Here is a 25283-nt window from a genome sequence, read left to right as displayed (position 1 = left end):
AACCATATCCTGGGCTGCATCAAAAGGAGCGTGACCAGCAGGTCGAAGGAGGTGATCCTGCCCCTCTACTCTGCTCTCATGAGACCTCACTTGGAGTATTGTGTGCAGTTCTGGTGTCCTCAACATAAAAAGGACATGGAACTGTTGGAACAAGTCCAGAGGAGGCCACGAGGATGATCAGGGGACTGGAGCACCTCCCGTATGAAGACAGGCTGAGAAAATTGGGGCTGTTCAGCCTGGAGAAGAGAAGGTGGCGTGGAGACCTCATAGCAGCCTTCCAGTATCTGAAGGGGGCCTATAGGGATGCTGGGGAGGGACTCTTCATTAGGGACTGTAGTGATAGGACAAGGGGGAATGGGTTCAAACTTAAACAGGGGAAGTTTAGATTGGATATAAGGAAGAAATTCTCTACTGTAAGGGTGGTGAGGCACTGGAATGGGTTGCTCAGGGAAGTTGTGAATGCTCCATCCCTGGCAGTGTTCAAGACCAGGTTGGACAGAGCTTTTGGGTGACATGGGTTAGTGTGAGGTGTCCCTGCCCATGGCAAGGGGTTTGGAACTAGATGATCTTAAGGTCCTTTCCAACCCTAACTATTCTATGATTCTATAATGGTTTTTTTTATTTAGGAGTTTTGACCTCAATTTAGCAGGCAGCTGCTTGGTGTCACCGTTTCCTTCATCCTTCAGAAATAAGTTATGTGTAAATTTAAGTCACCTTCACCCTGAAACAGCTTCCAAAATTATACAAATTATAATAAAATTATAATTTCTCCAAAGTTGAGTACAAGTGGACACTTAATATAGCTTCTACCCCTTATAAAAGCAAAAGGACTGCAATCCTCAAGAAATAATACAAGTGCAAAATGCAAGCACATAAGCCAGTTTCATTAAAAACCAAGTGAAGTCACCACTTCAGTATTCATGGCAACAGAATTTTTCCCAGGAGATAGCAGTTCATCCAGGGTGCTTAGGTATAGAAAGATAGAAAAGAGGTATTTCACTCTTCTGAGATGATATTTAATGATTAATAAGAAAATAATGCATTGATCTTACTTTTTAAAATAAACAATGGCTTTATGTCAGAAAGAATATAAACCAGAATACCATCAAGGAGTTACCATTACTGAGCAACTTCTGAATTATCTTGACAGTGTTTCCTATTTTTCAGTCTCATATTTAGATCTCAAAATTTAGATGGCACTTAAAGCAGGATACACTTCAGCAAGCATTAGCTGCTTAACAATTCATTCTGTATGTTCCCCTTTATAAACGATAAAGACACCTCCAGACAGCAGTTAACCTCACCTTAACACAGAAGGGGTGAATCATCCTTTAGAAGAAGTCATTTCTCTCTAGTGACTAATGAAGGACCATATCCAATTAGCTAAGACTAGACAGTAATCTTTAGATATTAAAGTGACATCAGATGATGGTGAACTAAGACAAAACATACTTCTTTTTCTCATACTAATACATGGTGGGGGTAGATGTTTTTTGTGGTGTGTCTATTCTTTCATTGCCCTTTGAGTCAATTGAGAATTTGTAGAAAAACAAAAATTGAGAAATCAGTTACAAGTTACAGCTACAAGCCAGTTCCCAGCAATTCCCAGCAATTCCACAAAATCTTATTGTGGATTCTTCTAACATCTGAGTTATATTGGCTAATTGCAGAATGGAATGGAAGATTCGGTCACTATTTCAGACTGCCTGCTACATGGTACAGGAAAGGCACTGCTTTACAAGTTTCTTTTCTAGGAACACAAAATAAGTTGTTTTGCTATGTCATACAACCATATTTCTACCCTTAAACCCATCTATATACAATAAATTCAAACAGCTATCTACACCCATATCTATGTATCTCTGTATCTTTCTATAGGTATTATCATGTGGTTAAGCTTCACCAAGTTCCTGCCAAGTCCTGAATTGATCATCAGAAAAGCTATCCAAGCTTGTCCAAGGTCACACAGAATTGGCAACATAATTTAAACAATGAGTGCTTAACACAACATAGATTTTAGTAACATTAGAGACAGATGGGTTTTTTTTCAAGTGTAATCCAGATTCTTTCATTTATCCAAGTTCCTGTTTATTTGTAATGTAAACCAGTTAATTAAAGTGTACCTGCTGCTCAAGAAAAGACTTAAAAAAGAATTATCAACACACTTTTTAAAATGTCAAGAATATTTTGTATCTAGAATGACTAATGCTAAATGTTTTCATTGTGCTTTTTGCCTCAACTCCAACACTACACAGATACTGCACTTGTTCCCAGGCACAAATACAAAGAATAAGACCTGATCTGCATGCAAATGTGTTCCCTTAGATGTTATTTGTATCACCCGTTAAAAAAATGCCTCTCATAACTCATGCAGTTTTCTCCAGGTGAGGTGACAAACATCCTTTCCCTCCTGGCTGTGCAGATGACTCTTCTCCTCCCCCTTGGCAGAGGAAGACCTTTGGCTAAGGATACAAACCAGCTGGTGAAGAAACCCATAGGGGCTGCTAGAAGGAGATTTACACCCATGCGTAGGCATAGACACCCCACAAGTCATCAAGAAAAGGCTTTCTTTATTCCTCGTTTTCCTTCTTTAATATATTGCCTATGAAACGAATTATTAAAAATGTAGCATAATACTTATTGAGACTTAAAGTACTAAATGCTTTCAATTTTTCACACTCTAAAATCGTGCTGAAGTATGTAATATGCTTTTATGAGGGCCAGATATTATTATTTCTAAAGGAAATACCATTTAAATGTTGAATTACTGACACTAAGTAAAATAACCCATTGCGTTTGGGGAGAATAGACTTGTAAAAAGCTGTCTTGTTCTCACAGCAAGGAGAGAATGTTTTAAACAGTTTACCATTTTTCCTAAGGTGCTCGTGAGGCCAGCCTCCAATCTATTCATTAGCCAAATAAACACTTGCTGACCCCTACCACTGACAGCTCCACCTCACACCAGGTTGGAAGTCACTTTCCCTTGTACAAGGGGCAGTCTGATCCCAGCACAGAAGGTAAAAGACGCTTTTTGTGTAACAGATTCCAGGATGGCTGGATCTCGTGCACCACAATTTAATGCGAATTACTACTTCTTGATAATTCCTATATACACTCAGCGAGGGACAACACTGACATTTATAGAAATTAGTACTTTTTACTGCTCTACTAAAAATATTTCTTATCACCAAATGCTCCTGCAGCTTTTCCTGCAGTGCCAGAGCAGCAATATAGGAATTTCCCAATTTATAACATTTTTCTATGTCTGAGATTTTTCAGTAAAAATATTTATCAGTCAAAATATTTCACATTTCCTTTTATTGATCCACTGACACTCTACTTTGAAAGTTTTCTGCTTTGTCAAGATCATGTTCATGTTCATGTAGTTGTCAATCTAAGTCTCATCAGATTCCAGAGTAATGGTTTTATTCTAAAGGTAATGCTTTATTCCAAAGGAAGTTCATAAAAGAAAGCAGAAACTACTTATCTATAATTTACAGTATTAAAATATGCCTTTATGGAATTTTACATACCATGTATAAAAAAAATTACTTTAAACGAGGATTTCTTTAATGGTCAGCCATGTATGTGTCATACATACACATTTGTGCAGGTAAAATCTGAAGTCATTCTAATAAATCCCACATTGGTGTATTGGTCCACGTTCTATCGGGTTTCTGTGATACTTAGTTAATGAAATGAATACCAGTTTATCAAATTTCAGATAGCCAAGCAGTAATAACATGCTGAAACAAGCATACTATACCAACAATATTGATTTCTACAACTTGTCCATTGTCTATATTAGGTCCTGCTATAAATCTTACTATTATCTCCTTCCACTTAAGCATCAACTAGTTTTTATAGAACAGCAGCCTATTTTTAGCACACAATGTGCAAACCTCACAAACCCTAACTTCTACACTCTGTTCAGATTGCCTATGCCTTCAGCAGCTAGTGCTTAGAGCCTACATTATGAATCATCCTTTTAAAACTCATGCCTCTTGAATTGTATTAGTTGGCATGTTTTGAGCATAGTTAATATATTTAATTTTACCTCTTGCCTTCAAAACCAAAGAGCTTATTTAGCAACCATACAGCGGAAAATTTGGATTCATTCTAATGTTTGAATCAAATATAGCCGTTGATAACAGTTTTGACATATCTGCCAACCATAGAGAAAACCTCTTGCCATCTTATCTGTTAAATTAGTTTTGGTGCTTAAAATCCTTAAAGGAAAAACATTTTTTAAAGAGATACGCAAAGGTTAACTAATCTGTAATAATTTGGAAAAAGATTTCTGTAAATAAAAGCATTGACTTAAGTACATGGGAAGTAATTTTCTCTTATTGAAAATGAGTATTGCTTAAATTAATATCTGATTAAAATCAGATGATAGACAAGGGCTATTTTTCAAACATTCTTTTTTAAGTCCTAGGTCATTAGAATTGAATATTCCAGTGTATCTTGAACAAATGCTTAATCAATAAAAGTACAATTTATTAACTACGTTTGTTGATTTTAAACATTGTTTTAATATTTCTAAATAGCATATTTAGCTGATTAATTTTTTGTAGTTTATTTGAAGTCATTCTTCAGAAAATCTAAAAAAAAAAAAAAACAACAAACAAACAAACAAAACCAACCAAGAATGCTTCTCAATATTTAAAAATCCTAAATTGGAGTAGTGCAAAAAGACTGTCTTTTCCATTGTCATTAAATTGAGAATACTTCTGGGACACACTCGTTGATCCCACCAAACTCTTCTATATCTTCACTCCCCTATATTTGGATCTATTAACTTTCTGACTTGTCCAAGGATGCCTCATCCTAGATTTACTACATAAAAATAAGAAGGTAAAAGACAACTGAGCATGCCATGTTACACGTTTAAAAACTAACACTCCGTTATCCAAGAGTCTATACTCTTGTCTTATTTGAAAGATCCTTTTGGTAATACTAGTCCTAATATTAATATTAAGTTAATACTAAGTAATATAGTAAAGATAAATAAACATTAAAAGTTTAAAAATTAAAATTAAAATTAATAAATTAAATATAAAAAATAAAAATTAAAGATACTTAAAAATTAAAAAATAAACTTAGTTTAAATACTAATGTAGTATTACTTTTGGTAATACTAAAAAAGTATTAAAAATGTAAGTCTGATTAAATCAACTAAATAAAAAACTATGATTTTTTTTTCTTATCTCAACAAAAATGTGCTATTTCAGTAATACTTAGTAATTGTAATTTCATCCAGGTGAAAAAAGAATGGAAACTGTTTATGTTCAGCCTACATGAAAGGGGCAAACTATGCACAAAGTGGATTAGGAGGAAAACAACTCAAAAACTACACTGCAGTTATGGGTTTACATCGAGCACAGAAATGGGCATCTTAATTACATGTTATTTCCCCACCTCTCTTTCAAATTTATTCCACATTTCTCTCTCTTAAAAAAAAAAAAAAAAAAAGCATATTCTTAGCTGCTTCTGTCCATCATTCATCCCATGCTCCCTTGGGCTCCCCATCTTGCAAGTGGAAGGAGGTCATGCCCCTCTGCTCATATTAGACCTCACTTGGAGTACTGTGTGCAGTTCTGATGTCCTCAACATAAAAAGGACATGGAACTGTTGGAACAAGTCCAGAGGAGGCCACAAGAATGATCAGGGAACTGGAGCACCGCCTGTATGAAGACAGGCTGAGAAAATTGGAGCTGTTCAGCCTGGAGAAGAGAAAGCTGCGTGGAGACCTCATAGTAGCCTTCCAGTGTCGGACTGGGGCCTATAGGGATGCTGGGAAGGGACTATTCATTACGCACTGTAGTGATAGGACAAGGGGTAACGGGTTCAAACTTACCAGGGGAAGTTTAGATTGGATATAAGGAAGAAGTTCTTTACTGTAAGGGTGGTGAGGCACTGGAATGGGTCGCCCAAGGAAGCTGTGAATGCTCCATCCCTGGTGGTGTTCAAGACCAGGTTGGACAGAGCCTTGGGTGACATGGTTTAGTGTGAGGTGTCCCTGCCCATGGCAGGGGGGCTGGAACTAGATATCTTAAGGTCCTTTCCAAACCTAACTGTTCTATGATTCTACTATGATCTTCGTTAGTACTGAATTTTTGTGTTTTTTCCCTCTTATGTTTACCTTACAGTAGTCCTGCTTTATCTTGCCATTGTGCAATTTAGTCCACTTTTATTTCTGCTGTCTCACCTTCTTTATTAAACTGTTTCAGAGAGTTTTATAATTCCATCAGATAGGAAGGAGGTTAGAAGTGAAGTTAGTTTTTCTGTAGTGCCTGTGAGACTTACAGCTGCCTGTCGTTTCTGTGTAATTTATTGTGTATGCAAGTTTGCACCATTGAGAAGCAGAGAGATCAAGTCGTATTCAAAGTTTCTTTAGCCAAGTCCAGTAACTGACTTGAAGACCATAAGTGAGAGCCTGAAACTTATGCTGTATGGTAATCAATAAAATCATCAATGCCCACAGCTTGCTATCTGCAGACCATTTGCCAAATGTCTGTGCTGCTATACATTGTATTAATTGCATCCTTTGGGGGGGATCGATGTTTAGAACCACAAAAAGCATGGTTTATAAAAATTCATCTGATAGCAATAAACTCAGGTAAGGATGGAGGCCCAATAGTTACTGGAAAGCCTGCTACCTCAGCTAGCTTTACAATATCCTACATTTGGTTCCATCAAAGCCAGTTAAGACATAAATCTATAGTACGAATGCCTGGTTTTCATCAGAGAGGGTAGGTCATTAATCAATATCTCCAGTGCTGCTTCCCAGATTTAAAATCTTAACATCCTCAGCACTCTCTAGGATAAAGGCACTTGGAAACAATTCCTTGATAGATCAGAAAGCTTTTTTAAAAATACGGACTTTAACTGGCATCTTCCAAGATTTTTGTGTAGAGGAAGGTTTTTCTCATGCTCAGGATGCTCTTCTATTTCGAAAGGCACACTTGCTTCTTGTGAAGCACTGGCAGCCCCAGGAGACTTACCTACTCTTGTGTCTCCTTTGCAATTCCTAGACAAAGCTCTGCTGCAGGTGGCACATTATATGCTTTTCTGTCTAGTATTTATAGTACCTAGTATGTGTCTAGTATCCGTTTCTACAAATAGACTGAATCCAGGAATAGGAGACCTTTCAGCTAGTAACTGCAGTTATGCAACCCAAAAAGTATAGGTGGCTCCAGGTGAACCTGTTAGCAAAGTAAACTGTTGTCAGTCCTACTACAGATTGCTGGGCAATGAAGCTGTTTACCAGCATCATGGATTGAGAAATATTTTCCTCCAAATTTCTATGAAAATATAAATTTCTTTTTGCAAAAATTCAAGTTTGGCACACAGAAAATTCTCAGGGTTTAAAACACTGTTGTCCTTATTTGTCAAGACCTGGTGTGCAGACGGTGGGAAAGTGTCACACTTCTTTCCAGACTCTCAGATTCTAATCCAGAAATTTACTCTTCAAGTGGCTGGAAACCTCCTTCTTGTCTACTTCAGTTTTCTTTCCTCTTAAGAAATGCAGCCATTAGCTCCATAGCTCTCAACGTAACTTGCTTGCCCCTCCTCGTGGAATCTCATATTCCAACCCTTAGAGAAGCCATGAATGTCATCACAAGTCCCTCTAAGCTCTTGCAAGTTTTACTTATAAATTTGGTTTCACTTCCATGCTCCCTTTCCAGCCACAAATCCTGATTTTGCTTTTATTTCAACACCATCATCTTTACTGATAATCCTGGCAAAATATTTTCTTAGCTTTGGACTAACACGGTTGCGTAAGAGCCATACTTCCATTCTCTTTCTTGCTGTGTGTATATATAAAGAGCAAGCTTTAGTGCTATTTATAACAGCTGCATGCTAAGTTCTAATTAGCTAATAATGCTTAATAGCTTATAATATATGACTGGCAGCCTAAGATATATTCCTAGTGTTAGTCATACAATTTAGCATGCTATGATTTGGGTGGAGGAAGGGGCTAGGTACACAATTACACATATTATAGATGTATCAGCTAGATCTACCAGAACAAACTGTCAGACACCTGTAACCAGCACCACAGCCTAAAATTTCGACACAATTTTGATCTTATGAAATCTATGTGCAAGTGTCAAGACAGAGAGAACTCTGTTAATGTAATACATGCATTTATTTTTTTGGTGAAGTGCCGAACAACAGGCTGCACTGTTTGTACAAGGTTCAGGTAAGAGCAGCTGAGACAAACACATTATCCACTGGTTTCTGCAAAGGCCTGGGAAAGTTAATGCAGTCACGCAGCCTGTTTTAATTCCCAACAGTATTTGCACAATACTACAGACTACACCATTATATGAATTATAGGAGGCCAAACCACTCATCTGTTAGCAAGGCATACGGCGTCTAATTACGTCTAAGCATAACTTAGAGCACAGAAGGCAACGTCTCGAAGGAGACACTTCCTCATTTTACAAAAAATATCTCCTGACTCATTTCAGACCACGGCCTCACAAGACACAACTCAGATCACGCCGGGAAAGCCGAGCATGTGGGGGGCAGCCGCCAGGCCTCGCGGCCGCACCGGGCCCAAGCGGGCCCGCGCCACCGGGACTGCGGCCGGCATACCGTCCGGCACCGGCAGCACTGCCCTCGGGCGGGCAGGCCAACCCAACGCCGCCACACAGCAGGGGTGGCGCCGCCCAGGCCGCCGTGCAGCCCCTGCGGCCGCCTGCACCCCGAGGCACCATCCACCCCCATAGCCCGCTCCGCGCCAGCGCCCCTAGGCTCCCCTAGCAGAACACGGCTGCCCGGTGAAACAGCTCCGCGACCCAGCCGGCAGTGTGCGCATGCGCGTCCGTTCCGGGCAATGAGCCAAAAGACCTCCTGGCCGTTAGGGGGCGCTGCAACTCCCCAGGTTGCCATCGGTCCCCGCCCTGCGGATTCTGGGAAGGGAGGGGGACGAGGGCGTCTCCCGGTCGGCGTCACTCCCAGCATGCAGCGCGGCCCGTTCCTGCCCCTGCTGCCGCCGCTAGCGTTGCTGCCGGTTGGAGAAGATGGCGGAGGGAGGTGCGGCGGATCTGGAGACACAGCGCACCGACGTCGCGGCGCTGCTCAAAACCGCTCTCCGCAAGGGCGACACCTGGTGAGGGAGGGGCGGGAGGGGGGGGCGGGCTAGCTGATCGGTGCGGGCGGCACCCTCCGCCCCCGGTGCCGCTTGGCTGGAGGAGAGACCGAAGACCGACCTCCTTTCCCTCAGCTCCCACTCCTGGGAGCTGCTTGGCCCCTGTGTGCCCTTCGGTCTGTCTGGGTGGGGAATAGGTGGGTTACTGGCTGAGGGCGGCAGCACCACCTCCCTCTCCCCGCCGCCCCGGTGCCTCCGGTGTCGGGAGGGCACCGGCCACCGCGGTGCGGCGGGCCCTCGGCTCGGCCTTGGGTTGCTGGTGGTGGCCAGCGTCGCACCGCGCCGCTGAGGCGCCCGGCGGGGGCAGGCACCGAGGTCAGCTCCCTGCCGGGCGGGGGAGGGGAAGAAGCGGCGTGACTGGCGGGGCGCGGTGCCGGGTGTCGGCCCTGGGAGGCGAGGAGCTCGGAGCCCGTCGGGGAGAAGACCTGAAACAAGGATTGGGGCGAGGGAGAGGAGCCCCGTTGCCAGGCGTTGTGCCATTATCCAGGCTGAAACGGTGTTGGCGTCACCTTCAAGTTGTCAGAAATAATATCTGCACCCGCGGTGGAGTGTCTTGAGGCCCGTCCGCGGCTGTGATAAGTGTTCATTTTATTTTGTCTCTGTACGTGTCAAGTGTTGAAGAAACAGCCCTCGAAGGTGCACATGAACCCTTGTGGTACTTGTTCCACAGCAAACGTTTAAAAACGTTTATTTTCTTGGTCAGCCAGAAAATATCTCTTATGCCATCCAGATTGACGGCAGAATAATCCATGGTTGAAAAGATTTAAGTTACCTGAACGCCTTTCTAGTGTGTATTTGGTAATTGAGCTCCTGTAGTTGTAGTTCTCTGAGGCTAGGAAACAGGGCTTTTTTTTTTTTTTTTAGAGGGGGAGGAACTGAGGCTTTTTCCACCGCTCAACCTCTTCATCTCTTCCTGTGTGAAACTGTCACCCAAAGACAAAGGCTGAAGCATTAACTCACTGAAAATTAAGTATGAATACACAAAAGTAGAACTTGCCCACCTCATTTCAGCTGTCATCACTCTGTTTCAGTTCTATAAAAGACTATATTTAACAGTGTTGATACTGCAGCATGTGTCAGAAGCATACATTCTGATGCATTATTCAGATACTGCTGAGTATATGTTCAGTTTTGGCATACGAGCAGACTGCTTTTAAACTGAAAAAAAAAAAATCTGAGCAAGTAGATAAAGGAAATCAATTCACATGGTAGTGTTGAAAATGACCAGCAGTAGTAAAAGGGTGCTTAGACTTGTAGTCTTTATAATATTTTTTTTAATGGTTCTGTTGGGTACTTCCCAGGTACTACAGAAATGTGTCAAATAGTTAATATTATTCAAAGTGAAAGTAACTTTATGACAAGTTAAAGTGATGGCTAAAACAGTAAGTTTACTGCATTATTTTTTTTTAGTACATTAAATATTTTAATATGGAAAAAATCAGTTAAGGAAAAGCTTCTATATATCTAGCTGTGAAAATAACACTGATATTAATCAAATGTTTGAAGGTTGAGTAAGCTATGGCAAAGTCCTTTTAACTCTGGCTCGTGAACTGTTCTAGCAACATAAATGTGTATACATGTGTGTTCATAGGTTTTATACTTAGAGCTATGTATTGAACTTCACAAATTAACAGATTTTTTAGTCTGAATGCTTTTTCAGAGGTATTTTGTCAATAGCTTTTCGATCTTTCAGGACATCTGTAAGGAAACAAAACAGTTCAAGTGCTGTGAGACATGATTCAGAATTACAGCTTTCATTCATTCAATAGTAAATATTGCTGAAAAAAATGTCAACAATACTGTATCAGCTTTGAACTTTTAAGCACTAAAATGCATTCCTTTTAAAAATACTGCCTTATGCTGAAAGTCTTGTCCATGCTTTTCAGAATTTATAGTGTACAGAACAATAAGCTATATAAGGAAAATATAAGGCTTTGGGGGTTTCCTGTAAGAAAAAAGGAATTAAAGAATAGAGCAAAGAAAGGCAAGTCATATCTATAAAGAGGGCATTGAATTTCTTCATTAGTTCTTCATGTGCGCTGGCAGAGAGAAAGAAATGAAACTGACTTGAAATCCAACATTTTTAGAGTTAGAAAAGAATTGAAAGAATAAAAACCCCACCTTTGGACAGGCAGTTTAGCAAACTGTAGAATTTGTACGTGAGATATTCTGTAGGATGTTTTTAAGAGTAGCTTGGGGATAGTATAGGTTAAAATACATTGCTTCAACAGACAGAAAAGGGTAGCATCATTTGACTGTCCTGTCCTGAGACACAAAATTTTGGGCTAGCTTATCCCATGGTCTGTTTTGCATTCATTTATGGGCGGTTAATAAATTAAATTCTTAAACTAGGAGAGATTGAAGATACTGCCATCGCTGCATTTGCCCTATTTTTCTAAACAGACATTAAATAAACGTAAAATTTAAACTTTTCCAAGCAAGATCACCCTTGATTTATCAGATGTTTTTAAAAAATGTTTTGTTTTAAAAAATGTTTTTGTTAGTCAGCACACCACATAGTCATTCTGTGGAGTTTGAATTTTATACAAGTCTGTTTTCTTGCAATATTATCTAGAGAACCTTCAAGTTCTGTGGTTGAAAGACCTAGAATTCTGTTTTGGAAGAGAAGTAGTGCTGCATTTCATTCTGTATCTCATAGCTTTAGAGTATATGATTACTTCTCTGTAGGGTTTTGAAATTCTACTAGTATTTGGAGAGTGAGGAGCAATATTTACTGTTTGTGGAGATTTTAACCTGTCATCTAGAAAGACAAAAAATACTAGTTCTTACAGCTGCAGAGAAGCTTGAACTCAGTGTCTTCCTGTATCTTCTCTCAGAAACTGAAGAACTGTTGATGTTCATCAGCTTTTTTAGCCACTGCATAATTTGCATGACCAACTAGTTTTGATGATGTTATTTAATGCCTTTGTAGCTGCAGTGATATTCTCAAGAATCTTGCCAAGCTATTCTGTTTCTTCAGTGTCACTGAGGTAGATTTTTGCAGTACTGAAACTTACTGATCTTGGAACAGTTCTCTTAAGAAGCTGATGAAGACTCTGTCAATTTTTGTGTGTGATTTCATGTGAATATATCTGTAATATCCTCTATATATTGAAGTAAGATTTCTTGTCTTTATCTTTAAGACCGCTTTCAGCCATGCTTTCCTTGTAGTTCTTGTACTTCTATGGCTTTCTTAGAGATGTCTCAGTGAGACCTCACTTGGAGTATTGTGTGCAGTTCTGGTGTCCTCAACATAAAAAGGACAAGGATCTGTTGGAACAAGTCCAGAGGAGGGCCACGAGAATGATCAGGGGACTGGAGCACCTCCCATATGAAGATAGGCTGAGAAAGTTGGGACTGTTCAGCCTGGAGAAGAGAAGGCTGCGTGGAGACCTCATAGCAGCCTTCCAGTATCTGAAGGGGGCATATAGGGATGCTGGGGAGGGACTCTTCATTAGGGACTGTAGTGATAGGACAAGGGGTAATGGGTTCAAACTTAAACAGGGGAAGTTTAGATTGGATATAAGGAAGAAATTCTTTCCTGTTAGGGTGGTGAGGCACTGGAGGCCCAAGGAGGTTGTGAATGCTCCATCCCTGGCAGTGTTCAAGGCCAGGTTGGACGAGGCCTTGGGTGATATGGTTTAGAGCGAGGTGTCCCTGCCCATGGCAGGGGGGTTGGAACTTGATGATCTTAAGGTCCTTTCCAACCCTAACTATTCTATGATTCTTTGACATTACAAATGCTTTCATGCTCTTTACTACCTCCTTCACCCATCGGCTGTCCATGCGCTAGAATGTGAGACCATGTTTTTCACCTTTACGTATCACCTGCTAATAAACAGTTCACTTACAGTGGGTAGTAGTGACTAATAATGGCTAACAGCAGAGCCTTAGCAGTCAGTTTCACCATTTTTTTTTCTTTCTCCCAGAATTTCTCCACTGTGCTTCTTTTGTCTACTGCTTGCCATAGCAATTTGTGAGCAGATGAGTCTGTAGATGTTACTTGTGTTTTACAAAGCAATGACATGGAAAATAATTGGGCTATTACGGTGGACAAATAACTCACAAGGAGTTTATTTGGTGGCTAAGGGAACAAAAGCAATCTTTAGATGTTTGAATAGGGAATGCTGATTAGCAGTACAAAGGTATACTGTATACAGTTATTATATTAGTGAAACCATTCATACTGTCCAGTTCTGGTGTCCACATGTCACAGAAGGTGTTCGTTTGGAATTAAAGAATTCTTAAAATTTAATAGGGAAAGCGGCAGCTTTGCCTTTCAGAGTAGAGCTTTAAGGGCCTTTGTTTTGGTGGAATGTTGAGTCCTGTGCTGGAATTACTTACACAAGAACATGTCTTGTAAGATAAGGATTTTCAGCTGAGCAGATAAAGATTTAAGACACTGTAAACTGAAGCTAGTCAGGATTAGACCAGAATAAAGATGCTGATTTCCAGCCCTGCTAGCCAATGAATTTTGGTGCCAGTCATCACTTTACAGAGTGATGAGAGATTCTTAATCTGTTCTTGATTTCTAAGACCTGCAAAGCATGAAAACTACTGGAGTATAGTATTCTGGGTTCATTCAGACATGTCTCTGAGACACATCTCTTCTGGTGAGTCCAGAGGGAGTACTGTTGTTATCCATCGCTTGCATCTTTTGGAAGGTGAAGAAGATACTATCTTTTTTCCCCCTTTTTTTTTTTTTTGCATTGTGGGAATTTTCTTGGCTTTTTAATTGTAAAACTCAGTCACTGAAGAAAATAAGGGAAAAATTTAAGTGGGGTAAAAATTCTTCCTGGTGAATGATTGGTAGATTCAAAATGTTCAACCTTAAAGGGTTTCCCCTCCAGAAGTGTATTTAAAGAATTGTCTCAGCAAAAATATAGAAGCATTTAATTCTGGTTGCAATGAAAACTCATGAATCTTGATGAACAGACTTATGTAGCCCTACCTAAAAACCCTGCAGTGCCCGTTGTTGATGATAACCTTGATGTTGAAGTGCGTAGCTTTAATAGCATTTTACGCTGTGCCCTTCTCAGTGTTTTCCACATTTAATCGCTCATCATTGACCTGTACATGAACAGAACCTAGGCTGAACATTAATAGAATATTTTGCTTGATTTCACTGAGAGCATATTGAGATGTTATGGGCCTGTATCTCAGTAACATTTGGAATAATATTCTAAGCTGTTCTGATGGCTTCATATGAGAAAGAACACCACATCAGTGTTCCAAGGATAGACTTGAAACTTGGCTGCTTTTTCTTTTAAGTGGGGTTGAATTTACTGATTTTTGTCTTTAGAATTTTGCGGTTGAAATTTTGCATTAGATTTGTCTCATTGCATGTGGAATGGTGCAGCATTTCACCAGCAGCTTATGAAGATATAGAAAATGGTCTGTTTAAAATTGTTCTGGGAGAATGCAAGGGAAATGTGTAGGTGCAGTTTTCTTCTGTTAATTGATTGGGCAGGGTGAGAGCATGTTAAATTCAAAATCATGTTTGTGTCAGGCTTTTTGCCAGGAAATTGGAAGTCAAACATTGATTTAGGAGTTAGATTATTTTTTAATGAAAAGTCTATTTAAATGAAAAAATTTGTAAGTTTAATGCAAATTACTTACATGGTTATTAATGTAATGCTCGTACTGAACTTTTAACTTTAAAATGAAGTCCATTAATTTTGGCTAAATCAGGCTTTTTGGTCAGCCTCTTGGTATGTGTGAAGTGCTGCTTAGACTATTGCAGCGCACTGTAGCAACTGAGCATGGGGAGCTGTAGGGAGAATTTGAGTAGTTGACTTAAAATAATCTCAGCACATTTAGTGGAACAGAGGATTGATTTCTGAAGTGGATTGGAAATATTTACACTGAGATTTCTTAAAAATGGGAGCTAAGTGATATATTTTTTTTCTGTCTGTCTGCTGGATCTTTTTCTTGTGGATTTACCTACATTTTTAATAGAATGATGGTTTGGTTTGTATGTGCTAGAGTAGAATAATCATAATTATATTGAACTTTCAAGAACTTGTTAATCCTGAAAGAAAATAGGATTTTGAAGACATCTATTAATCATGAGTGTGCCTAGTTAAGCACTTTCGGCTAGTAGAAATACAGGAGTAGAAATACAGGTACAAACACATTTTCACCTTTCTTATAGTTGCAGCTGTGCAAGAACAAAAGTTGGATGCTGTGCCTTTAAACAGGAGTCCTAATTTGCTTTCAGCAACACAGTTATTCCACTTTGTCCTCGGTATTGCTTCATCTGTACTCATTCACAGTATCCTCACTTTTCTCTCTGGACAATTTGCACAGTTTTTGGTGTTAAAAGTGAAATAGCTTGTGTTCAGAAGATACAATGTCCCAGTAGTACACAGTGATGGAGTGTACGTCTATGAAGTGTTTTTACTGCATATTGAAGTTAACTGTTTTGATTTTGAAGTGGAAGGGCTGACCTAGCAGTCAGTATAAGTAAATCTAGGTTACATATTGTTTAATTCAGTCTGTATGTAACTGAAGAATGAATTCAGAATGCTTTTGACAGCAGTGGGAAATACCAAGATCACAGTCATACCCTTCAAATGTTTTTCTATCAGCCTGGATGTTAAGGTAAAGAATGAGTGTCATTATACTTCTGTGGTGCTGATTGTGTGTTAATAAGGTTTATTAAATCAAAATGTACAGTATTACATGAGAAAGTTACAGACCATGAGGGAATTTTAGAAATCAGTTGGCAACCTTTCTGCTAGTATTTTTTTTTTTTGTTGAATGAATGCTCATACATGGTTGTGCAGCTGTAGAATTTTAAAGCTTGCGTAAATTGATTATTGATTTTTATTATTTGTTGGATTTTTAGGAAATGAAGGTGCATTTACAAGTATTGTAATAGCTTATGCTTTTGTTCTTGTAAATTAGTGTTCATAGGCTATAAGTAATGCCATTTTGAGCTGCTCCAGGTCTCTGTAGTTGATCATTCATAAGCAGACAGTTGTTTGTTGTTTTTTTTTAATTTTGACTGACCCAATTGTATTGGGTTTGTGTGGCAAGGTTTGGTAGTGGCGGGGCTACAGGGATGGCTTCTGTGATAAGCTGCTAGAAGCTTCTCCTGTGTTTGGTAGAGCCAATGCCAGTTGGCTCCAATATCAACCCCCTGCAGTCAAAGTCCATCAGCAACACTGGTAGTGGCTCTGGGATAACATATTTAAGAAACAGAAACTGCACAACAGCAGCAGCAGTCAGAGGAGAGAAGTGAGAATATATGAAAGAAACAACTGCAGACAGAAGAAGGTCAGTGAAGGAGGGAGTACATGGTCCAGGTGGTGAAGCAGAGATTCCCCTGCAGACCATAGTGAGGCAAACTGTGCCCCTGCAACCCATGGAGTCTGTGGTAGAGCAGATCTCCACCCGCAGACCATGGAGGTCCCCACACCAGAGCACAGGGATGCTAAAGGAGGCTGTGACCCTATGGGGAGCCTACATTGGAGGAGCCTTCTGGCAGGAACTGTGGCCCTGTGAGGAGAGGAGCCCATGCTGAAGCAGGCTTGCTGGCAGGACTTGTGACCCTGCGGGGGACCTACACTGGAGGGTATTCCGGAAGGACTTTACCCTGTGGAAGGGACTTGCGCTGGAGCAGTTCATGAAGAACTGCAGCCTGTGGGAGGGACTTGCATTGGAGAAGTTCATGGAGGACTGTCTCCTGTGGGAGGAGCCCCACACTGGAGCAGGGGAAGAATGTGAGGAGGAAGAAGTAGCGGAGACCAGTGAGCAATGAACTGACCACAACCACCATTCCTTGTACCCCTGAGCCACCTTGGGGAAAGGAGGTAGAAATTTTAGGAGTAAAGTTTGGTCTGGGAAGCAGGAAGGTGAGGAAGGGGGTGTTTTTAGATTTGGTTTTATTTCTCATTACCCTTCTCTATTGGTAATAAACTGATTTCCCCAGGTTGAGTCTGTTTTGCCCATGACTGTAATTGGTGAGTGATTTCTCCCTGTCCTTATCTCAGCCCACAAGCTTTTCCTTGTATTTTGTCTCCCCTTACCAGTCGAGGAGGGGAGTGACAGAGTGGCTTTGGTGGGCACTTGGCATCCAAGCAGAAGTACTCTCTAAATTGTAGATTATATTGGAGAAACTCTTAAGTCCAGTAATTGACAAGAACACAACCAGGAACTAGATTAATGGTCCTTAATCACAGAGATGAGCAGTCTTGTGTAAATACCAGAAATAAACATCATTTCATCCCACTTCAGTGGGACCCAAAGAATAAGCAGTGAGCTGTCTTCTCCATGTTGTTTTTTGTAGGGGCTATATGAGGTAGCATGTCTACAAAGGTAGCATAGACCTTCGCTACACAAGCTCTTCTTGTGCTCTGGAGGGATGTGAGTTTTCATGGAATCAGAATTATCTCAAGTTGGAAGGGAACCATAAGGATCATGGAGGCCAACTTCCTGCTCCTGGCAGGACTGCTTAAAGTAAACAGTATGACTAAGTGTCATCCAGATGTTCCTTGAACTCTGACAGACTTGGTACTGTGACCATTTCCCCAAGGAATCTCTTCCAATGACTGACCACCCGCTCAGTGAAGAACTTTTCCTGATGTCCATTTTGAACTTCCCCTGGTGCAGCTTCATTCCATTTCCTCTTGTTTTATTTCACATCTGGCATTACAGGAGACTTGAGAGCATAAGTTCTCCTTTGTATATTATAAATCTGCTTCAGGTAGGTAAGGAACATTTTACAGATGAGAGCAGATAGATTTTATGAAGCAATCTGAAGCTCCACTCAGAAATGAATGCATAGTACTGAAGTAGGCCAGACAAACAGGGAACATGTTCATGAACACGTTCTATAGGTTTTTGATTCTACGTGCTCAAATAAAATTTAGATCGCTTTAAGGCTATGTAATACAATTAAGAGAAAACTCATAAAACTAACTAGACTGTGCAAATATTTCCAGTAATATTAATAGCTATAATACCATATTTGCATGTAATTTTCAACAAATCCTACATGCATGTTTTTCTTATTCCAAAATTTATGTTTTTCTGTTATCAACTTGGTGGCTCTGAGTGACCAAACTTGGGTTTTCTGTTTTCATCAAGCAGTTTGAGACGAATGATTTATTTGAAATGCCTGTAAATGTCAAGCATTTACTGATTTAATCATTCACCTTGTTGTGAAGGTGTCTTAAGGTTTGCCACGCTCAACAGCTTACCTAGAAATTTGAGACAGATCTCTCCTTCAGTCTCTACTACAAACCCTCCAGGTGATGGGTTGGTTATCCTGCTCATTGCTTGAGTGATGACATCTAATAGAGCAAAATTTGTGTTTCCTGCTAGAGTGGCATGTTGATTCCATCAGAGTTAAGTAACAAACGTTTCTTAACCATAGTTTTAAAAAATGGGTAGGGCATGTTTTTTAAGGTGTCCTGGGGTAGCCTTAGTCAGGTCCACAGTTGAAAAAACTCCTGTAACATTACACTGTTTCCTGCATTAGGTAATCGTAACAAAAATAAAAGCAAAACATTACACCAGGTTCAATGTATAGATATTTTCTGTCTCTGTTTTACTAATGCACGATATGCTATTTTTGTATCCGGGGCAACATATATTTGGTGAAGCATATCTGGTCTGAAGTGCGTGTGTGCCAAGTTTTTAATAATCTTCCTCTAAAAAGTGATCAAATCTTACTTAAGAAATGAGGTTTTAGCAGATGTACTTCCGTTTACTTGAGGTATGTCTTGCTGCCTTAAATTACTGAATGTGGCTGGTAGGTAATAGTTTTCAGGTGGTTGATTGTACTGTGGCCATTATAACTTGTATCATGGATAGTTTTACATCAGTGTCGCAATAAGTTGCCTTGTTACTTTGCCTCCTCTGTTTTGTGTAGATGAGTAGTCTTGTTGATCATGGTGAGAATGCTATATTGAATGTGCATGTAGGATCAAAAGCTATAGTCTTATGAATTTCAGATTTTTACTTTTCCCCTTAATGCAAAGAAGTCTGTATTTTAGCTATGTAAGTGCTTTAGCAGGTTGATCCCGTAAGCTGAGCAGGGTGTAATTGCATTAATTTTTTTTTTTTGGCAGCATAATCTTTAACATAATATATCCTTGCATAAACATGAGGGAAGTGTATGGCATTTGAATGTAGGTTTTAAGTTTCCCTAATCTCATTGGAAAAGTAATATTTCATTTGTTGATTAAGAAAAGTTTACAGCTGCTGTGACTGTAGTCCACAGGAACTCAAAATAATGTCTCTCACCTGTATCAGGTTTCTATTGAAGTAAAAATAGCGTAATTCTCATTAAAATGCCTAATATGTATAAAATATATATACATATGCATATATATGCATACACATACACATAGCCAGCGTAAGAAATCACAACTACAGTGTCTGCTAACATTTTTCAAAATCTGTAATTTTTTTTCCTATCTGTATAAATTCAATAAATCCTTCATTTGCATGTAATGCATTTACCTTAACACTGTGGGAACTCGTCTACTGAGTTTGCTCTCAACAGTATGTCCAAGAATAAGGATTCCATCATTCTGTAAATGGAGAAGTCTAAACAATGTTGATAGGTCCTGAGTCAGTTAAAAGCAGTTATCTCTAAATGAAACATAAATTTGTTACTGGACTTTACATAAGTCCTGCTTAGCTTTGTTTATGAAGGATATTAGAGCTGAATACTGGGATAGTGAGCAAGGCAGTACTTTTATAAGCTATAATCTGTGGTCAGCAGGTATTTCAGTAGGCTCTAGTAAGATGTATAGTGCTATATCAAATCTATAATATTTTTGTTTCAGTTTGGTTATTAGAGTGTGATATGGTCTGTAAAAAATCCTGAGAACTGGCAGTGGCCTGTTTGCTCCTTAACCTAATAAATTGATCTTGCTTGTTCACTCTATGAAAAAATTAATACAGGGATAGATATATACTGCTTCATATTACAGACAATATTAACCAAAGCATTAAGCTTTGCCCTAAAGTACACATAGATTTAATGATCTTTCATTTTCACTCTTTTCAATAATCTTCAGTAGACTGCATCTTGCAGAAAATACATGTAGGCTGTTGTTTGTCTGAAAGTAATCCATTTTAATTATACTTTACAGATATTAACTTTAAATAGTTTGTATAGATTTAAACTTAGAGTTGCAGAATTCAGTCTTAGAATAGTGTTTTGCACCCATTTAGCTGCTTCTTTTGTTGCTTCTTGCAGGTTTGTCCATATGTCCAAAATGCTTCAGTCTAACAAAGTACTTTAAATTTAAGCAAAGTACTACTGAATTTAAGTAAGAAAACCGGTCGGATTTTTCATGGTCATGCATTCTTCATTTTGCTTTTCTCCATTGTATTACTAGACAGACTTTGCTCCAAGAACATCAAACCTCATGTAAATTTTTTGACGATTCAGTTTTCCTTCAGCATTTTCCTTCCATGGGAGGAACTTGACTGTGTTTAGTTCTTATCACGCTTACATTCTTGCATGACTTGTGGCCTTTCAACTTTTTAGTCTAGAAATACTAATCTCTTTTTTGAGTAAGTACAGATTCCTAAATTTGAAGGGAAGTGATGTAAGTTTTTCAAGTTTGTGTTGGGAAACAGAAACGTTACAACATTTCAGTTAAAGAGAACTGTAACGACACATGCAGAGCAAAATTTGGTTGGTGGCAAAAGTAATTAGATGTGGAATAATAAAGTTGGTGAAGTGTCAGAATAGGTAATTTAAAATCTAGAGCGATGGACCCCAAGCTTTCTTGCACTGTTAAGTCCAATTATCAAAATTTTCTTTAATCACTATGTTACTGGTGTATGATCAGATATTTAACACAAAGGATTCAAAAAGTAGTATATTTCTAGAGGAACAGCACTTTGTTAGAGCATTAATTAAAACAATGGGCAGTTTGCCTATATGATTATTTCCCTTCTGTGTAAAATTATAGCTTTTCTTCTTTAATATTAATAGTTCATTCAAATTCAGATCAAGAAAGTAGAGGCCATAGGATAGAGTAGGGGACAGAGCTGGCAAATTTGATGGTAGGATGGGTACATAAGTGTGAATACATTCATAAGCACACAATTATGGCTATTACGGAATAGTGCTGGATAGCCTCAGCAGAAGAGAAAGGTGAGAATGCTGTCCTGCATGAATATGTTCATAAGGGTGAAAACTTTGTGTATAAAGCAAAAGGCAAGGGTATGTCAGATTAATCAAATTCTATATACTTCTTTCCATTTGTTAAAGAAAAATCAGTCAAATACTAATAGGCCGTTGTAAAAGGAATTGGGATTTGTATAGGCAGAATAAAAGAATGGATTTTTGCAAATGTGGGAAGAAGTGCTCCTACTTGTGCTTTAAAAAGAAAAAGGACACAATACCAATGATAGAATTACAGTAACCTCAGGCTTCATCTGGCAAACTCAGGGTAAAGAAAAAATTATATTTAATATCAAACTCTATATTCAATTATATATGCACTGTGTAGAATAAAGTCCCCCTATTTAATGGTTTTACCAGTTCAGACTTCCATGATAGGCTAGTGTCTGTTCTTCTCTTCCAGGAAACAGAAAATAACACTCATTTAACTGCAAAAGTTAGTTATTGTTTGCTGAAAAAATATTTGTAGAGATCTGTTGTCTCTTACTGAATTTTTCAAGTGGACTATCTTTGTGGTTTTTCACTGAATTCTTAAATTCTTACTTGTGATCTTTAAATAGGCTGAATTCCTTATTGCAAGCTTCTGTCTGCTGTATTCTCTCCCCAGCCCCCTCACATTTCTGGGTAATAGATGAAGATGGAATAACTTGGGGATGAGTTGGACATAGAATCTGTTAGAGAAAAGACTTTAAAACCTTTCTGCATTCCTTGCTGAGTCTGTACATCCAAAAGCATTCTTGCCTTCATTGAGCCAGATTGTATCTGAAGACATCTGCATCTCAATATTGACTGTAGATGTTATTTCTCTAAGATATAAGCCTAATTTAAGTTTTTTCTCTCCTATTGCAATATTGCTTAGGGGAGGACTTTATGAGAGTAAAAATGGAATTGAAAGCATCTAGTAGCAACCATACCAAATAATTTAAAGCATAGTGTGGAGCTCTCATAATGTTACTTCACTTTGTGTATTGCGTGATGGCAAACATTGTGTTTTGAAGAGACTTTGCAAGTCTTAAAGTTTGTATCTTTGCTTTTGTCTGATTTTTTTTTAATACTTGTTTTAAACAAATGATAATGCCAAATTTTAAATTACTTGTAGATTATAACATTATATGCCTGTTCTCACAAACTGGTCATTTGTGCAGTCGAAGTTGTTTCTCATTTGATTTCACAACAGTTTAAGGTTTATGGTTTCATAGGTTTTGCTGCAGTGCTCATCTGCTACTGTGTTAGGAGAACCTGAAAAGTTAAGTTCAGAAAGGGCTTTTAAGTAAAACAGTAAGGCTTTACTTAGATATTTTCTTGTGTTGCAGAATGAGGTTTTCTGTACACAAAGATCTGAGTTATTTTGAGATGCTCACTGCTTTGTTGGGTAGTTTTTATATCTTCACCAAACAGCAGATGATGAAAAGTGGTCAAGAAATCAGTGTATTCATAGTGAATGAGTTTGATTTTTGAAGTGTGAAGTATCTGTGAGCCTGGAACTTCCACAGATTTTAACTAGATTAATGCTGGGAAAAGGGTAAAACAAAGAAAGAATCACAGAATAGTTTGGGTTGGAAGGGACTTTCAAAGGTCATGTAGTCCAACCCCCCTGCAATGAGCAGAGGGACATTCAACTGCAGCTACATAAGGTTGCTCAGAACCACATCCAGCCTGGCCTTGAATGTCTTCAGGTATGGGGCAGCCACCACCTCTCTGGGCAACCCGTGCCAGTGTTTTACCATGCTCATTGTAAAAAATGTATTCCTCACATCCAGCCTGAATCCTCCATCTTTTAGTTTTAAAACCATCACCCCCCATCCTATTGTAACAGGCCCTGCTAAGAAGTCTCTCCCTTCAAATACTGGAAGGCTGCTAGGTCTCCATAGAGCCTTCTCCAGGCTGAACAACCCCAACCCTCTCTGCCGTTTGTTACAGGAGAGGTGCTCCATCCCTCTGACAGTATTTGTGGCCCTCCCCTTGACCCTCTGCAACAGGTCCGTATCTTTCCTGTACTGAGGACTTAATAAAGTTTAAATATGTTAATTTTTTCAATTGCCTGCATTTTTAATCTTTTTTTTACTGTGTTTTGTCCAAATTTCACCATCTTTAATGCAGCTTAGCCTTGTCCACTGTTGTTTCCTATTGCATTCTAAACATGCTCAAAATAAAACACGTCACAGAATCATAGAATAGTTAGGGTTGGAAAGGACGTTAAGATCTCTGGTTCCAACCCCCATGCCATGGGCAACGGGATGTCAAGGGAATACTGCCACATAACTGAAATATTAGTGCCTGGCCATGCTGCTTTAAAATGATTCAATATTGCAAAATCACAATGATGTTAAGTATTACATATTTCTGAACCAGGCCTTCAACCATGCTGTGTTCATTACGAACCTGGTGGGATTTCCTTAATTTACGTTAACATTTTTTTCAATATGGTTTTGGTTCAGAAAGCAGTTTGAAGCTGTTTTCTGACTTCTTTATTATGTGCCTAAAATTTCAGAAAGTAATTGTGTGTTGCAAGTTCAAGGACAAAGTTGTATACAGAGCAGTTTCGGAAGAGATAGCAACTCATAGTAGTTGATTACTCTTGAGCAGTAGTAACAGGTTGTGATAGTAGAATAGATACCAGACCAAGTGTTATACTGGCATATGGAGGGTAAATGTACCATGCTGCATTGGTGTCTCCAGGGTACAGCTGGCATTGGTGAATAAAGGAGAAATTTTGTTTGAGACATAGCTCTGCCTTTACTATTTGTTTGCTTAAGGTAGTTACAAGCTAAGACTAGGAGTAATTTGTTCACAGACTCATTATTAATGTTGTTGTAATTGTATTTTGAATCAAGACTGTTTGCCATGTGAATTAGGATGCTGTTGTCATGGATGTTGTAAAGTTGTTTGAGACCTTAATCTTTGATGGTTTTGAAGCAAAGTAGGGGAACTAAGCATCCGAAAACCTATAGTGATCTAACGCCTTCCTCCTCTTAACTTGCCAAAGGACTTTTGCCTACAGATTCACATGCTTATATACAAGAGTATATTATGTAGAAACTGAAATATTGGGACTTAACTGAGAAGAAAACCTGATAAATTGACTATGAAGAATCCCACTCACTAAGTACTTCTTGGTAGTAATTCCTTCTTTACCAAAGATTTCCTAGGAGTACTTCTGGAGGCTTACTCCAGGCTTGATCTGTGTGTGTAAGAAAGAAACCTTGAGAAGAAGAAATAAGTCAAAACTTAAATATCTTAGGTTTGTTAATTCTGATTGAGTTGCCTCATTTAGAAGCACAAATGTAAGGCCCCACTCATGTATATGTTTTAAACCTATTCAGTAAAATGTATATTCAAGCAATGTTTTTATACTACTTTGGTTACAAGAGTTGTGGGTGCTAATGTTTTTTTTCTCTGTTTTACCCTGGTGTTTGTGAATAACTCCTACAGAATGATTGCCTAATAAAGCTGTATGTATTAGCAGACTAGTATTTGAATCACCGGGAAGTTTTGAGGTCTCTTAAAGGTTTAGTAGCATGTTCACTGGTATGCTGCAAATAAGAGTTTAATAATCAAGTGCTGGAGAAAAGAATGAGGATTACCTACGATCTTTAGTTTGACCCAGTGTTTCGTCTTGATAGTGATGCTCTGACATGTACTAGGATAGCAGCAAAAAGGGTTGGGCCGGACCAGACAGAAGGAAACGGATACTTCTAGGAAAGAGAAATCATGAAGGTCATTGTGGTTTTTTTGTTGTTTTTTTTTTTAAATATATAATAAAATATGAGGCTCTCTCAACAAATTTTGCGTCTTAAAGACATTCTGGACACAAAAATATAAGATGTAGGTATAGCTGGACTTCATAAAAAACAGACTGGCAACAGTTTGATCTGGGTAGAAATACTGTAGGGCTGAGTTTAGAGATATCCCTTTATATGGAAGTGTGAAGTTGATAATTATATGTAGGAAGAACATCTAGTA

The 25283-nt window shown here is 38.9% G+C and overlaps 1 protein-coding gene across 11 annotated transcripts in view; it reads left to right on the top strand.

Annotated features, from left to right (window-relative positions):
- Positions 1–8953: 8953 nt before the first annotated feature.
- USP15 (ubiquitin specific peptidase 15) overlaps positions 8954–25283 on the top strand; it is a 60319-nt gene continuing 43989 nt past the window's right edge. For 4 of the 11 annotated variants that reach the window (XR_009724747.1, XR_009724748.1, XR_009724749.1 and 1 more), the window contains exon 1: positions 8958–9124. Coding sequence is in view for 5 of the 11 variants with exons in the window: in XM_061348530.1 (XP_061204514.1) it covers positions 9036–9124 (89 nt within the window). In the remaining 6 variants the exon portion in view is untranslated. Of the gene's footprint in view, positions 9125–25283 lie in introns of all 11 variants that reach the window. The other 7 variants (XR_009724751.1, XR_009724750.1, XM_061348527.1 and 4 more) reach the window with 3 other exon arrangements.

The sequence above is a fragment of the Neopsephotus bourkii genome, unplaced genomic scaffold, assembly GCF_033783945.1.
Source record: "Neopsephotus bourkii isolate Nb327-2 ecotype Australia unplaced genomic scaffold, CSIRO-AGI_Nbou_v1 NB_359, whole genome shotgun sequence".
Classification (NCBI taxonomy): Eukaryota; Metazoa; Chordata; class Aves; order Psittaciformes; family Psittacidae; genus Neopsephotus; species Neopsephotus bourkii.
The sequence above is the reverse complement of the archived record's forward strand: the minus strand, read 5'-3'. Positions and strand labels throughout refer to the sequence as shown.